The 16401-nt window shown below is 41.6% G+C and overlaps 1 protein-coding gene across 2 annotated transcripts in view; it reads right to left on the bottom strand.

Moving 5' to 3' along the window:
• The window catches only part of HLTF (helicase like transcription factor), a 92991-nt gene that overhangs the window by 43863 nt on the left and 32727 nt on the right, over nucleotides 1-16401 (bottom strand). The window contains exons 12-17 of one of the 2 annotated variants that reach the window (XM_040349087.1): nucleotides 13911-14006; nucleotides 11222-11320; nucleotides 10766-10848; nucleotides 9903-10046; nucleotides 3557-3689; nucleotides 1354-1489 (exon numbers count right to left, since the gene is read on the bottom strand). In XM_040349087.1, coding sequence (XP_040205021.1) covers nucleotides 1354-1489; nucleotides 3557-3689; nucleotides 9903-10046; nucleotides 10766-10848; nucleotides 11222-11320; nucleotides 13911-14006 — 691 coding nt within the window. Of the gene's footprint in view, nucleotides 1-1353; nucleotides 1490-3556; nucleotides 3690-9902; nucleotides 10047-10765; nucleotides 10864-11221; nucleotides 11321-13910; nucleotides 14007-16401 lie in introns of both variants that reach the window. The other variant, XM_040349086.1, reaches the window with a different exon arrangement.

The raw sequence follows: 16401 nt of genomic DNA, 5'->3' as shown, positions 1-16401 counted from the left end.
ATGCAATACAGCTTGAAGGGGTTGTACCGGGGTGATGCCTCGGCTGTTATCCCAAGCAGCAAGAGGAGACACCCCCCCCCCCCTCTGCGGTTCACGCGGGCTCTCCTGCCCTACTGCCGGAGACCCAGAATTGGCTTTGATCGAGTCTCGGATATAGTAACCCGGAAGCGATGTTGTGACATCTCTTCCAGTTTACTGCAGACTTAAAAGGCGCCAAATTTAAAAAAAGTGACAGTATGAAAACTGCCAAAGTTGGTGTTTTTTAATGCTTTTAAGTGCAAAGAAGAAATTTGGGGTCTTATAGACCCCAGATCTCTCCATAAAGAGTACCTGTCACTGCCTTTTACTGTCACAAGGGATGTTTACATTTCTTGTGACAGCAAAAAAGTGATCAGAATTTTTATTTATTTTTTAAAGGGACGGTGTAAAAAAATAAAAATTTAAAATAAAAATGTAAAAGTGCTCCATCCCTCCATGCTCACGTGCAAAAGCGAAATGTAAACAGTGTTCAAACCACACGTGGGGTATCGCCACGATCATTAGAGCGAGAGCAATAATTCTAGCACAAGTTAGAATTATATAGAATACACCTCCTTTAACTCTAAACAGGTAACCTGTAGAAATTTTTAAAGAGTAGTTTTTTCACCATTCCGCGAGTGTGCGCAATTTTAAAGCATGACATATTATGTATCTATTTACTCAGCGTAACATCCTCTTTCACATTATACTAAAAAAAAAAAAAAAAAAAAAATGGGCAAACTTTACGTTTTTGTTTAATTCATGAAAGTGTATTTCTTCCAAAAAAATTGCATTTGAAAGACCGCTGTACAAAAACAGTGCAACATAAAATATTGCAATGATTGCCATTTTATTCTCTAGGATCTCTGCTAAAATATATATAATGTTGGGGGTTCTAAGTAATTTTATAGCAAAAAATACGGATTTTAACTTAAGCAACAAGTGTCAGAAGGGTTAAAGTATGATGGAGTACCTTGAGGTGCCTGCTATACAACCTATTACATTGCTGTCTTCCAACTTCTGACAGGTTCACTTTAAGAATTTGCAGCCTGCACAATCTCAGGATTAGGTGTTCCCAACACAAAAGTTTACTGTCAAGCAGAGGACTTTACACCATATAAAGTGCTTGGCAGCTGTACTCAACCAATGCCAGTATAAAAGCTCTGTGTAAGTAGGTTGTGTGCCTGTATGGATATCTTTGCTATTTTTCAGCTTTGATTGAAGTACACATTATAGTTAATAATGAAATTAATGCTAAATGAGGTAAACTGTTATGACTTGATAGGTAAACAGTTACTTCAAGGTAAAAACATTAGAATACATGAATTATCATACCGTAATCCTCCCTCATCTCCCATGCGGACTGGCCTCTCGATGGCGCGGTGCCACCACTCCCTGTCTGTGAAGGGTTTCAGTTTTAAGAAAGAGAGAATTGACCACAAATCCTTCAAGGAGTTTTGAATAGGGGTACCTATGTTACCAAACAAGATATTGCAATTAGGAATAAGAAACTAACAATACCAGTAACTGTCCTGGTCAAAGAACAAAGGCTTCCATTCCTGGTTCATGAAAATGCCAATTGCCTGGCTGCTAATTTGACCCTTTGATGTTGAGTCACTAACCTACAAGTGTATACAAATCAGTCAGATTTCCTTATCTACATAATTGTTGGGGGTAACTGACTGAAACCAATAATGCCAGAGGACAGCAAGACAGCCAGGTAAATAGCACTAATACCTTGTACACACGGAAGTCCGACGGAAAGAAAGAAAACAGGTTCTCTATCTAAGCCCTTCAGACTCTTTTTTCCCCTCGGAAAGTCCGGCCAAGTGTACGAGGCATTACAGATTACAGAATGAGAAGTCAGCACTGGCAGCCTCCACGAGTATGGTTTAATATGTTTTTTTGCAAAAGTTCTACTTTTTATGTACTATAACATAATAAAGTAGGGCTCTGCAAATTAACTTTTTATTAAACGATTAATCTTTAATTTTTTTGATCGATTAAAATTCTTTTGATTTGTACTCACCTCTCCGCCGGCTTCTCGGCCTTCAGGGAGTTCCGTCGGAGATCCAATAATGTCACGGATACCGGCGGGGCTTGCCGTGTCCATCTGAAGGGCTCCTTTGCTGTGCCTTCATATCTGCCTGCCGGCGGGACCTTACTATCTGCCACTCGCAAGGGCTGTTACACTTCCCTCTATCACTTCCCTCTATCAACCTGGGATTCTACAGCCATCCACTGGGAGTTGTGATAGTTCCCTTCAAGGGACATCTACATACCTACGGACTGATGGTAACCCCTCCTCATCTGGATTCAGCAGTGGTATGGTTGTACACATTTTTATACCAGCATCATACTTAGCTACATGTTTTTATGACTGCTTTTGGTACCGTTTGGTATTACTCGCACCATTTATACAGTTTATGTAGCTACATCGATTTTATCTCCAGTGCAATATTTATTTGGTTACCTACTTGAAGACTATAAAAGTTTTAATGCTATTCCCATCGAGCGCTGCCCTTGTGTGTTTTTTGTATCCTGCTATCCATTTTTCCAGTGGTTGGTAGCTGCATTGGGAATCAGCCTGCAAGGGGATCAGCTAAAAGGAGTTGGATCTCTATGTGCTTTATAATTAATCAAAATTAGTCGATTAATCGATAAAAAAAAAACAAAAAAAAAATGATTAATCGAACAGAAACATTTTGATCAGTAACAGCCCTATATTAAAGCACTAGTTTTCAAAAAGCAGTAATTGTTATTTGTATATGCTGCCTCGCTCACATTAAATTGCACGTTCTGTTATAAAACTGACGATCTTGGCAGTGCTTTAACCATTAGAAAAATTCCAGAAGATAACGTTTCCAGCATACTGGCATCCTAAGGGCTTTCACACAGAGAGGACCGTTTCTGGGTCCGCTCCATGTGTCTCCGTCGGCTCAGCGGGGATCCCCGCTCAGCTGTCGGCGGATAGGGCGGTCCCCGCACACAGTGCAGGGACCGCCCTGTCTCAGCTCCGCTCTGCCCTATGGGGAACCGGATGCAGATGGACCGTCTGTCCGTCTGCATCAGTTCCGTTCCGCCGGACGGAAGAAAAATAGGGTTTTCTTCCGTCCGAAAACCGGATCCCGACGGACGAGGACGCTAGCGGATGCTCCATCCGCTAACGGATGCGATCCCATAGGGATGTATTACAAGTCTGTTAACGGACTTGTAAAAACGGACAGGCGGAGAGGACGTCTGAAAGGGGCGTCAGGCTCTTATAATAAGCTGACAGGTTGGGATTTCAGCATTCTGCCAATCTAAGGCTCTTTACATACTCTGTCATATTAAATGTTAAATAGCATTTAGAGGCATAAAAAAAAGTTATCTATATAATATATACACATATACATATACACACACACACCCCTATATATATATATATATATATATATATATATATATATATATATATATATATATATATATATATATATAGATTACAGGACCTATAACTGGAAGCCATATTACCGTTGACAAAACACACAGGTCATACCTGTTAGCACCCATCGCCTTTCTGAATCCAGGTTGTGAACAGCTTTTGTTTGTTGGGCATTTGGATTTCTGATTGTGTGCCCTTCATCTAATACAACTCTTAGCCACCTTATTTTATGTAGTGGACTCTCATTCTGAAAGACAAAATTATTGATTGATACCAGTTAAAGCGGAGGTTCACCCAAAAATCCACTTTTTGACATTAGCTGTAGCATACTGCCAACATCTGCAGTATGCTGTTTTTTTTTTTTTTTTTTACTTGTACTTATCGTTATATGAGCCCTTGTTTTCCGGCTCCGAGCGGGGAATCCTGCGGGGAATGGGCGTTTCTAAGCGAAGATGAGTTGATTGACGGCTGCTTAGGCGTGTCTTGGCCTCTGTTTAATCTTCAACTGCCATGATGCTGCACATGTGATCAGTTATGACACCAGCCATTGGATGGTTTGACAGTTTGGTTGAGAGCACAACCAATGTGACAGTTAGCATTCCCAACATGCCAGGAATGTAACTGCTTTTTCAAACTGTTAAATTGATGGGTTTACTTTCGCTTTAAGGATGCTGGAAAGTTCATTTTGAGGGTGAACCTCCGCTTTAAGCACCAAACAAGACTTCATTAACAAGCCCAGCAACCGTTGGGTCCCTTATACATTTTTTTTTAGCAGACCCAAATCAGACCTGGGGGTAGGCGGGTATAAAATGGACACAAGTCAGTTTACACCCACCTGTCCTTAGGGATGAATAGACTTTCCAATCAGGCCCGCCTGAAAAACTAACAGGAAGACCATATCAGAATAGCTGTGAGCATCAGAAACCGCTTTCAGCCACACAAAGTATAAACAAAACAAGGACACCTAAAGGCCCTTCACTTATGGGGTACCTAAAGGGCCTTCATCATTGGTGCTTCTAGGTGCTCAGGCAGAAATCTGCAGATATCTCTACATGTCTATCTCATTTACTACCAGTTTAAGCAGTGAGCTGTTTTGCAAATTAATTGCCACACACACTTTTTTTTACTTTGAGATTTTTATTAATTTAAACATGCAAGTTCACAGCCAGTCATTTAGTCCTTCACTAATTTTTAAACAAAACACACAGCAAAAACTAAAAATTGTAATAAAAAAAATAAGCATTATATATTAATAGTTTGGTTCAACACGATATTGAAGTAACCCCTTTATATTCTGCAGATTCAAATATTTAGCCAGAGCTCTGGAATGAGTGTTTGGGAAACACTTTGTAACCACCAAAGCAGGACCAAACAAATGTTCCCCTTGAAAAGGTAAACATTCCTCATGCTTTTTGCAGGGCAACTCCACTGACCAACACTTCAGCCATAAGATCCTGCGGACTCCCCAGGGGGCCTGATCTCAGTAGCACACTGTGTGGGATCCTTGGGTATGCCCGACTCTGAAAATGATAGATATTCCAGGATATCCCATTTTCTTACATCAATTTGGAAAAATAAACCAAATCCCCCTGAGTTCACCCATTACGAAAGATGGTGCATTAGCACTAATGAACAGAGAGGTGGCATTTCTATTGTATATAACTCACTTTCGGAACCTACTTCCAAATTTTCTTACATGGAGGCGTGGGAGAAAGATCTACGGATATCCTGGACTCTGGAGAAGTGGCATGAGGTAGGATCGAGATCTTCTAAAGGTCTTATTAATATCTCTTTGATTGAAGCTAACCTTAAAGTATTAATGAGGTGGTACTTGGTCCCTTCCAGACTAGCAGCTATGTTTCCAACCACATCTTCATTGTGTTTCCGAAGTTGTCAAGCCCAGGGTTCCATGTTGCACATCTGGTGGGAATGCCCTAAAATTAGGGGATTCTGGAACAAAATGTTTTCTCTCATCAGGAAGGTAACCGGTATACCGGTTGAAAAATCTCCCCTAATAGCATTACTAGGGGTAGGCGTGCCCCAAACGTCTAAATATACTCAAAGATTAGTAGCCTTCATGCTCACAGGTGCCAAAATTACTTTGGCGGGTGCTTGGAAACAACCTTCTGTCTCTGTCCTGATGGCCAAGAGGAAAATCTCTTGGATCATGCACCAGGAGAAGATGGTCAGTTCAATACTCAATTCTACCAAAACCTTTGAGGCGGTATGGGAACCCTGGGCTAGATATATAGGTTTACCTATGATATAAGGATGAGAGAGGGTGAGTTCCTCCATCTTATCCTTGGTCTTCCAACCGTGTTATTTCCAGGGTTTGCGGCCTGGTCAGCATAGTCCGTAGCTGGCAACATCAACCTATATTCTTCTTTCTTTTCCTTTCTAGGTCTCTTTGATCCTTTATCTTCTTCCTTTCTCTTTTCCTCCTTTCAGGTACATCTTCATATAGAGTTGAAGATAGAGTAGTCAGTTTAACTTTAATGATTACATCAGAGTGTTTTTTGGCCTTTTTATATTCTTTTTCTTTGTTTTTTTCCTTTTTATTGCCTTAAAGTACCACTGGAGATTATTACTCATTTACTATGTCTCCTTCTGTAATCTCCAGCCCTCACTGAAAATGTGATTACGCGGTAGCATATTCCTTACTCTGGGATTTGCCCACGACTCCGGAAACTTCAGTTATTCCGGGACCGGGGGTTCATTTTTACTTTTATTTAGCACATCTAATGTGCTTGACGCATTAACTGATTCTTCGGCACAGTGTGAACCCATTGAGGGTGCCAGGAATACAGTCACTATTAGGTGCTATTTTCTTTTTATTTTATAAATATTAACTTATTTCCATATTTATTTGTCATTATCCGTTTCCCCTTTCCTTCCCTTTGAACAATGCGAGTTCGGGGGTGGGGAAAAAAAAGTGGGGGAAAAATTACTTTGTTCTACGCATAGTGATGTTTTTGCTCTAAAATGTTTGAAAATTTTACCTCTGTATTGTATGTATATCATTCGGCCCCAGGCTATTCTGGCGGCTCTTGCAATGTACTGCACTGCTTTCCAATAAATATCTTTAAACTCAAAAAAAAAAAAAAAAAGATCCTGCGGATGTGCATGGACATGACCCCTAAATGAAAGAGTTGTGGAAAGGAGGTCTTTAAGGCCACTTAGAAACAAAGAGCATGTGGGAAATCTTCCAGGTGTCTGCTAGCTTCAGTATCCTCAATAGCAGGATCCATCTCTCTTGTCATGCGACAAACCCAAACCTTAAGGTTTTGGCACACTCCTACAGTTGCAATTGCTGGTTGTAGAGCTGCCCCCATCAAAGTAAATAAGACTTTAAATAAGGCCTCTGGATGTTTGTCCAAGGCATCCTTAAATAATGGGACATTGTCCTCTGCCTCTATTAGTGTCTTGTTGAGATAGGTGACTGCTGGATCTACCAAAGGCGTACTTTATTGCTCACTCTCCATGGGGTATTGCTGAGTGAACCTTTCTGGTGGGATGAACATCTTGTCAGTGTGACCAGTCTGTATACAAAACATCCTTTAAATTAAGATGTAAAGGAAAGGACAGAGGATGTTGTGGCGGACGCTATGATCCAACTTCCGGATTGTGACCATCTGGACCACTCTTGTGAGAAAACTCAAAAGTCATTTGGGTCTGAGATAAACCCTGATCCTGGGGTTGTTCAGGAATACATAGCTCACATGGGGATACCTCTGTGTCCACTTCCACCGGAACATTCTTGTCCTCCTCTGATTCCACCTCCGCCATTAGGGAGGACAGAGGTGAGGGGAAACACTTCCAGTTGCAATAAGGGAGTCCAAGCTGGAAAGTATTCTAGAGAGCTGGTGCTGTAAACCAGCAATAGCAGAAAATAATTCCTCCCTTGACTCAAAAGGAACTGGAGGAAGATTCACCAGAAGCAGCAGAGAGAACAGACTGGTGGAGGGAGTCAGTGTCACAAGGAACTAACTGACCCCAGAGGATATATTACAGCGGGGATTGCATCCAGGATCCTTCCTGCCCCATAAAGAGATCTGGGACCCCTCACCACCCTACATCCCCCTCCTTTCTGCCATTGTTAGGATACTGCCTGCTGAAAAGTAGAATAGGACCTATGCTGATAACAGAGATCTGGAGTCAGCCAAGAGGGCATGGTGTTAAGAAGCCCCCTATTTCAGCCAGTGAACTAACTAATATGTGATCTGTAGTAACACAGCACCTCAGAGAACTGCGCTCTTGCCGCACATGTGGTGAAACAAATCTTCCACTTGTCAAAGATGGCCACCCACAGCGTGTTCTCATGATGTAATCAGCCCCACTATTGCAGAAACACAGCACATAACAGTAGAAAACAGCCAAATAAACAGTGTCCACAAACCAGTCCTTGTTCCTAATAGGGGAGGGGTGGAAGCAGGGACCCCAATGTCGGATAAGGGGGGGTACCAGCCAGGACTATCACCAGGGCACTCACCATTCCATGCCGCAGGACCCTACAGGGATGCAATATGGGCCTTCAGGGACTAGACTCAACAGCTGGAGGTCACAGCCCTGGACCTGTACAACACCCTACCACAGGGCTCGACAAATACCGGTCGCCAGGTCGCCATGGCGACTAGAAATAGCCTCCTGGCTATTTTTTTGCGAAGCTCCCAGCTGGCGCCATCTGGTGGTGGCCGTTGGTATTACAAGTTAAGCATTACAAGTTAAACAGCAATTCTAATGTAATTTTTCACTATTTTCACTGCCATCTTCTTCCCTCTAATTAGAACCCCCAAGCATTATATATATTTTTTATCCTAACACCCTAGAGAATAAAATGGCGATCGTTGCAATACTTTCTGTTACGCCGTATTTGCGCAGCAGTCTTACAATCGCACCTTTTTGGAAAAAAATTACACTTTTTTTAATAAAAAAATAAGACAACAGTAAAGTTATCCCAATTTTTTTTAATATTATGAAAGATAATGTTACGCCGAGTAAATTCATACCCAACATGTCACGCTTCAAAATTGCGTCCGCCCGTGGAATGCCGACAAACTTTTACCCTTTAAAATCTTCATAGGCGACGTTTAAAAAAAATCTACAGGTTGCATGTCTTGAGTTACAGAGGAGGTCTAGAGCTAGAATTATTGCTCTCGCTCTACCTTTTGCAGCGATACCTCACATGTGTGGTTTGAACACCGTTTACATATGCGGGCGCTGCTCACGTATGTGTTCGCTTCTGCGCGCAAGCTCGTCGGGACGGGGCACGTTTTCTGGCTCCTAACTTTTTTAGCTGGCTCCTAGATTCCAAGCAAATGTGTCAAACCCTGTCCTACCAGTCCACAAGGCAATATATTATTCCGCAGGGTCCCATCTCACAGGGTCCAGTGCAGGCCAGCAACATTACAGGCCACCCCTACATTTCCAGTTCAGGGTTTGGATACCATTTTTCTGAGCAAAGAAAAACCGTAGGCAATGGACCTGGAATGGCAATCTCCTAATCCCAGATGGAACTGCTGAGAAGCTAGCTAGTTTTATGCAGAGGCTGCCAATACATGGCTATAAGAACACTAGCAAAAAAAAAATTAAGCCTTGCCTAGCTGGGAAAGGTTAAACATGGGAGGGGGATTTCCTGTCCTTTATACCTGTGTCCAATCCCCTGAAGGTAGCAGCATAACCCTATTGGTAATGAATAAAGAAAAATACCCTGTGTCCTGGGGTGTACAAAGAAGAAAAAGTTGTTTTTCTTGGCAGAACAAGAAAAAGACACCCAGCCTCTTAGGACACGAGCAAAAAACTGGGACATGCTGGGAGGAGGAGTTATACTGGGTTAGTGCACAATTTTTTTGTTTGCCGATGTCCAATCTTGCTTTAGATGGGAGTATAACCCAACAGTCTCTGACTTTGTGTCCCTAAATCAGCCTTTCAACCAGGATGCCTTTAGGTTTCTTCAGGAGTGCCTTGACAAAATGCCTAGAAATTGCTTGAAAATTGTATAAAAGCCAGCGGGTTGATAAAGCCCGTCTTTTAGTTTCACAAAGCTACAGGTTTTCATTATGCATCATTACAACCGTCGAGCCACCAGCACCCAAACAACCAATTACGTCATTGGTTGATAAGGAAGATGTCAGACACCTGCACAGCATCCTTGTTTGACGCTTCCATTTGTTTTGAACAAGCAGCGCCTGTTAATTGCAGTCATATGTACTGTTCTTTGAACACTACACTTCTCAAAGTCTCTCATCTATCTTGGGAGCAAACAAGAGAGGGTGACTATGTTCCTACATACAGTGAAACCATAGAGAATGGACACAGCCAGCCTCTGACAGGAAGTCAGATCACAGCAGAAAAAAATAAAGGAATTTGGAGGAGGCTGAGAGCAATGTAAGGTCATTTGTATTAAGAATCCATACTTGACTAGCATTTTCCAAACCATAATGCAGTATAACAGCAGACTTACAGCATAATCATAAGTTACCACATTGTACGTTGTTAATACAACATCCTGCTTGGACAGGAAGTCTGAATTTTTGTTGCGCTCAGGCCCATAGTAGATGTAAATATTTAATTTGGCATCTGCTTTAACATGTTGCTCAAACTGATCCTGGAAAAAAATATTGAGAATGTTATTTATTAAAAACTGATACAGTAAAAAAGGAAAATATTAAACGACATTCTACCAATCAAATCAATTGAAATTTACTGTTCTGAGCAATTTGTTGCTGGAGAAAAGTCATTAGCACTTTGTGGGTTAGTGAATTTGCGAGTCTTATGCCCTGTACACACGATCAGCATTTCCGTCGGAATAAACTCAAGATGGGTTTTTCCGTAGTAATTCCGTTCAAGATGTCTTGCATACACACCAAATTCCGACCGTCAAAAACGCGGTGACGTACAACACTACGACATGCCTAGAAAGATGAAGTTCAGTGCTTCCAAGCATGCGTCAAATTGTTTCTGAGCATGCGTGTTTTTTTCTCCGTCGGAGTTCCATACAAACAAACGGAATTTGCGATAGAAATTGTTCTCTTTCCAAATCCGTCGGAATTTCTGACGGAAAAAGTCCGATGGGGCATACACGCGGTCGGAATATCCAATGAATAAATTCCATCTGACTTTTTCCATTGGAAATTCCGATCGTGTGTACGAGGCATTAGCGGGTGAATTCAACGGGTTCCCCCACCAACACGTAGTAAGCTCCAAAAACTCTGGAAAAGTATCCTAAATGCATATTAATGTTGTTATGTCTGAAGCAACTTAGCAAGTGTTCCTGAATGAAACTTTGCACAACTTGCATGGGACAAGGACACAAATCATACTTACAATCCAGTTACTCAGCACAGACAGGGGACAAATGATTAGAGTTGTTCTTGGACGTTTCTGTACTTCACATTTTGTAGGATTATCTGTTAAGGTTTTAACTAAAACAATTAAAAAAAAACAGGAAAATATCATTATTATAACCCCCCTCTGCACAAAATATTGACATAATTAAAGGCAAAGCCTTCTCTCACAACAATTTATGTATCTGGTGCAACTTTGCTTTGCCTAATCGCCATAAAGCCACACCATCCATTAAAAAGAATGGACACCTGCTCATCACACAGCCAGCGCTGTAAACAATGTGCAGTCCGCAAAAGTACATTCATCAGGATAATAATATTCTAGTATCAGTAAAGAGGCACAAAGGAATATGCCACCCGAATAAAACAGAACTTCATTCCTGTCATAGATTATCACCAATATTAAATCAGAACACCATGAATAGTAAACACCCACCTGTGCTCTTTTTCTTGGTCGATTTCTTCGCAACTATAGAAGTGCCAAAAAGAACCATAGAAAACTGGTCATCATCCACTATGTTGCATGCGGGAGGAGCTACAAAAGTAATATTTATAGTGTGAATTTGTATTGCAATCTCAAACTACTAACTGTACACATACAAAATGTCATTAAGGCCTGGTGGCGGTAAAAATGCTTGCTTTTAGCATTCCCCAATCGCCCCTCCTTAACCACTTGCCCTCTGGAAGTTTTACCCCCTTCATGACTAGACCATTTTTTGCTATACGACCCTGCGTTACTTTAACTGACAATTGCAGGGTCTGCAACGCTGTACATAAATAAAATGTATTTCATTTGTTCCCCACAAATAGAGCCTTATTTTGGTGGTATTTAAACACCACATTTTTTTGGCGCTATAAAACAAAAAAGACAATTTAAAAAAAAATAGCTATAGCATCTACAAACTATGATGTATATATGAAAAAGGGGTGCACGGATATCTGCGCTAACTGAAAAAAAAATAGCAAAATTAATAATAATATATGGTGTATATATACTGGAATTTGTATGCATTTTATATATATTTTTTTTAATACTAGTAATGGCAGCAATCAGCAACTTATAGCAGGACTGCGATATTGAGGTGGACAATCTGACACTTTGTGGAAACCAGTGACACTAATACTGTGATCAGTGCTAAAAATATGCAGTCACTGTTCTAGTGACACTGGCTGGGAAGGGGTTAAACATTTAGTGCAATGAAAAGGTTTTTTTTGTGCACTATGTGTAGTGCTTTCACTAAAAGATGTAGTGGATTATATTCCCTGCTTTGCCAGGAAAGAAAATCCATCACATCCACACTGAGGGGACGAAGCTCTGCGTTGTTTACATATGCAGAGCTCCGTCCAGCCTCTCTCCTCGACAATCAGTGGGTGCCAGGAGACATCTATTGGCTGACACAAGCTGATCGTGTTCTGCTGTCACCAATTACAACAAAATCTACCCGGAAATGCTGGATCATGTACTAGGTACATGATCTGGTCCAGGAGAGCCACTCTGCTGCCGTATAACCAAGTTTAAAAATAAATAAAAAATCAGGTTATACTTGCTCTGTGCAATGGTCTTTTTGGGTCTTTTGTCCTGGCTCCTCCCCCTGTTGCGCGCTACCAATAGCAAGCCTCGTTCCTGTGAATGGCCCCTGAGAGAGAGAACCAAGAAAGCTTCTGCTCTCATGCACATCGCTAAATCAAGATGGGGTATGGCAAGTCTAAGGGTAACTGGGGGAAGAGCTGCACCCAAAAGTTTTTTTACTTTATTGCATAGAATGCATTAAGGTAAAAACCGTCTGCCTTTAGAATCACTTTAAGCTGAATGGGCAGCAGATAGGGGTGTTTATGTGCTTCAGTCGCTATGCTTGAATTCGTGCCCACGGCAAAAAAACATTCAACATGATGCTCTTGCTATCCACTGAATGCAACCCATTGAAAATAACAGGAGAGTGCCACAAACGTCCCACATCAGAATGCAATTCAGGTAGTTGCAGCACGTTTGATGTAAAAAAAAAAAAAGGGAGTTAAACACTTTTAAGAGGTAATTGATGGGTGATGAGCCTCTGGAAGGGTGAAACACATCAGAGGAGTGTGGCTTGGGAGGAGACAAGCTTAAGCTGTTTTTCTATACATAGGGGCAGATCCCCGTACCTGCGCGTAATCTTCCGCCGGGCGCAGCGTATCTAAGATACACTACGCCGCCGCAACTTATTTTATTTATTTAGAATCCATAAAGAATTCGTAGTGTATCTTTGGCGGCGTAAGGGCGCGGAATTCAAATGGATGTAATGGGGGCGTGTTTTATGTAAATACGTCATGACGTAAACAACGTTTTTTTTTTTAACTGCGCATGCGCCGTCCGTGGGGGTATCCCAGTGCGCATGCTCGAAATTAACCCGGAACAAGCCAATGCTTCCGACGGTGACGTCATTCAACGCAAATCCCTATTCGCGAACGACTTACGCAAACTACATAAAAATTTCAAATTTATACGCGGGAACGACGGCCATACTTAACATTGAGTACGCCTCATAACAGCAGCTTTAACTATACGCCGGAAAAAGCCGAACGAAAACGACGTAAAAAAATGCGCCGGCCGGACGTTCGCGGATCGCCGTAACTAGCTAATTTGCATACTCGAAGCGGAATTCGACAGAAACGCCACCTAGCGTGCGCCGAAAAATTGCAGCTTAGATCCGACGGCGTACGCCTGTTGGATCTAGCCAAGATGCCGTCGTATCTTGTTTTGTGGATACAAAACAAAGATACGACGCGCAAAATTTGAAATTACGCGGCAAATCAAGAGATACGCCGGCGTAATACCTTTGTGGATCTGCCCCATAGTGTTTGGTTTGGCAACTGGTGTGCGGCTCTCTATTCTTTTTGTTAGTCATTGTTGGCAGGCTGGGCAAGCCCTGTTGTATGCTGGCACCCAGCAACATTTAGGCCACCGGTTGCTGCATGTTTGCGATTGGAGAGGCACTCTTTATTATTTCTTAGGCACACTAAAGATATCTTTCAAACACAATCTTTCTACAAAAAAAGAAAAATAGACCTCCATTGAATATCATTGACAGCTCAGCTTTAAAAGCCAACACACAGCTTTAAAATCAAAACTGCGAACAGTAAACACCAACCTGTGCCTTCTTTCTTAGTTTTTTGCTTCACAGCTGGAGGATTGCCAAAGAGAGCCATAGCAAACTGATCATTGACTACGTTACATGCCGAAGGAGCTACAAAGGAAATATTTACAATGTGAATTTGTAGAAAGCATAAAAAGCAGTCTCAAGCTCTAATAAAAGTGACATAAAGCACTAAATCTCAGTTCAACAATGTTTAAAATCACAAATTAGGGGGGAAATGCAGTGCATCTATGCAATACACCAGGGACCTTCAAACTATGGCCCTCCAGCTGCTGCAAAACTACACATCCCACGAGGCATTGTAATACTCTGACATTCATGGACATGACTAGGCATCATGGGAATTGTAGTTCCTGAACAACGTCACTTTTATGGAAAAAATTAATGCTAGTCCATGCTCCAGAGTAGGTGAGGGTGGTATGGGGTAAATTGGAAATCACCACAGAATGGATCATCACCAAATTTCATAGCTCAGCCCTATCCCCTGCATTGCAGCATTCAGAGACCTCTCTTTCTCCCCTTTCCTGGCTCCCCTTCTTCTTTCGCCCTTTTCCTGGCTCCCCTCTTTTTTCTTCTCTGCCAACCCCCCCCCCCCTTTTTTTTTTCTTCGGTTACACCTGAGCAGTTCTGTGCTAGTGCACCCTCTTATAATTTTTGGCAGATTGAACGAGAACTTTCTTGCACTGAGGTGGTCTTTTTTGTGACCCATGTTAGATTCTGAACCCTAATCTTCTCCATGGAATGTTTTTTTTTGATCCATTGGGTTGCTGAGCCTCGCACATTTTCACGAATACTCAATAATGGCTTTAGGGCTGTCTAGCCCTTGTTGTTGTATTGTATGTTGTATGCCATTGTATTTTGTAAGCTTTTTTTGTGTTCCTTGATGTGCGATGATGGGTCTATAATAATGTAATCTTATTGTATGAACCGGTGTCACCCTGAGCTTGCTACCAAAAACAATACAATTTAGGAACCCTCCCAGAGGGTACAGTTAGTACTATTTACTCAGCTCTGATTGGAGGACAAATTACAGATTAATTATTTGTTTGCATAGGCACTAGTTGAACTTGGCCTCCAGGCCCGAGACTAGAAATCCCTAGAAGATAGATCTATTGGATCCAATCTTTATAGGATAAACTAATTTCTATTTTATAAAGATTTAACTATGTCATAAGAGTTGGTGGCATTATTAGTGACATTTCATTTTTTGTAGATTAACTCCGTGTTTTTCAACCAGTGTGCCGCAGCACACTGGTGTGCCGTGAAGAGTCCCCAGGTGTGCCGCGGCAAAATGACCCCCAATATAGGCAGCTATCTGTTGGCCACTTGGTTAATATTTGTTATTACAGTGGTGCCGGTCCACTGTGTAAAGCTCACTTCCCGCTGCCACAGGCACTCGGGAAGCTGTGCGGGCCTTTCCGACCGCGTCTTGCCAACCGATTACGTCATTAGTTGATATGGGAGGGTCGGGTGCACGCCGCACGCACTGATATCTGTGACGTGTGAGCCTCGGGAATAGATGCTGGCTGGCGCGCGTTTCCCTGATGGGAGGAGAAGAAGAACACCATGAGTAGGAAACAAAACAGCGAGGAGACACAGGTACAGTACTTGTACCTGTCATTTTCAATGTATGATTCGTTTTTATTGCAGGCATGGTGTTTATAAAAATAAAAAATAAACTATATAACACTTGTTGGCACTTTCATTGCCTCACTTTTCATTGCAAGCATGGTGAATTTTTTAAATGTAATATAATGTACATGGGCTATATGGGTTAATATTGATAATGATAACTGTATACTTCAATCCTGCAGTTTGGCCGCAGCTCAGATGTAGCGCAGGGTACCTGCGGTTTTCATGTGTTTTTTTATTGACTTCTATTATGTCCCTTATTTTTGGTGTGCTTTCAGAAAATGTACCAAAAATGTACTACATAATAGAAGTTTATGAGAAACCACATGAAAACCGCAGTATTGAAGTTTACAGTTATCATTATCAATAATAACCCACATAGCCCATGTATATTATATAAAAAATAAATAAAATCACCATGCTTGCAATGGAATTAGTCAATGTGAAAGTGCCCTAAAATGAAAATATCAGCCATAACCTTGGTATTGTTTTTTTACAACCAGTGGCTGGCTTTCTCATGAAAGCACTCCGAGTGGTTTTTGAGCCACTGGAACGCTTTGAGAAGCGTCGGGAGGGGATGTCCCCCCTCTTCCACTGTCTTGCCTGAGAAACAATCCAAAAGGGACAGTGAAAAAAAAAAAGTTTAATAAATAAGACAAGGTGTTTTAAGGTGTTGCTTATGGAGATTTTGAAGTACCAAAGTTTGTCATCATTCCACGAGTGTGCGCAATTTTAAAGCATGACATGTTAGGTATCTATTTACCCGCCATAACATCATCTTTCACACTATACCCACAAATTGGGGTATTATATTGTGTTTTGTTTTAATTAATTGAACCACTGTGCAAACAGC

Source organism: Rana temporaria, chromosome 4 (genome assembly GCF_905171775.1).
Source record: "Rana temporaria chromosome 4, aRanTem1.1, whole genome shotgun sequence".
Classification (NCBI taxonomy): domain Eukaryota; kingdom Metazoa; phylum Chordata; class Amphibia; order Anura; family Ranidae; genus Rana; species Rana temporaria.
Note: the sequence above shows the minus strand (reverse complement) of the source record. Positions and strands in the feature narration are given on the sequence as shown.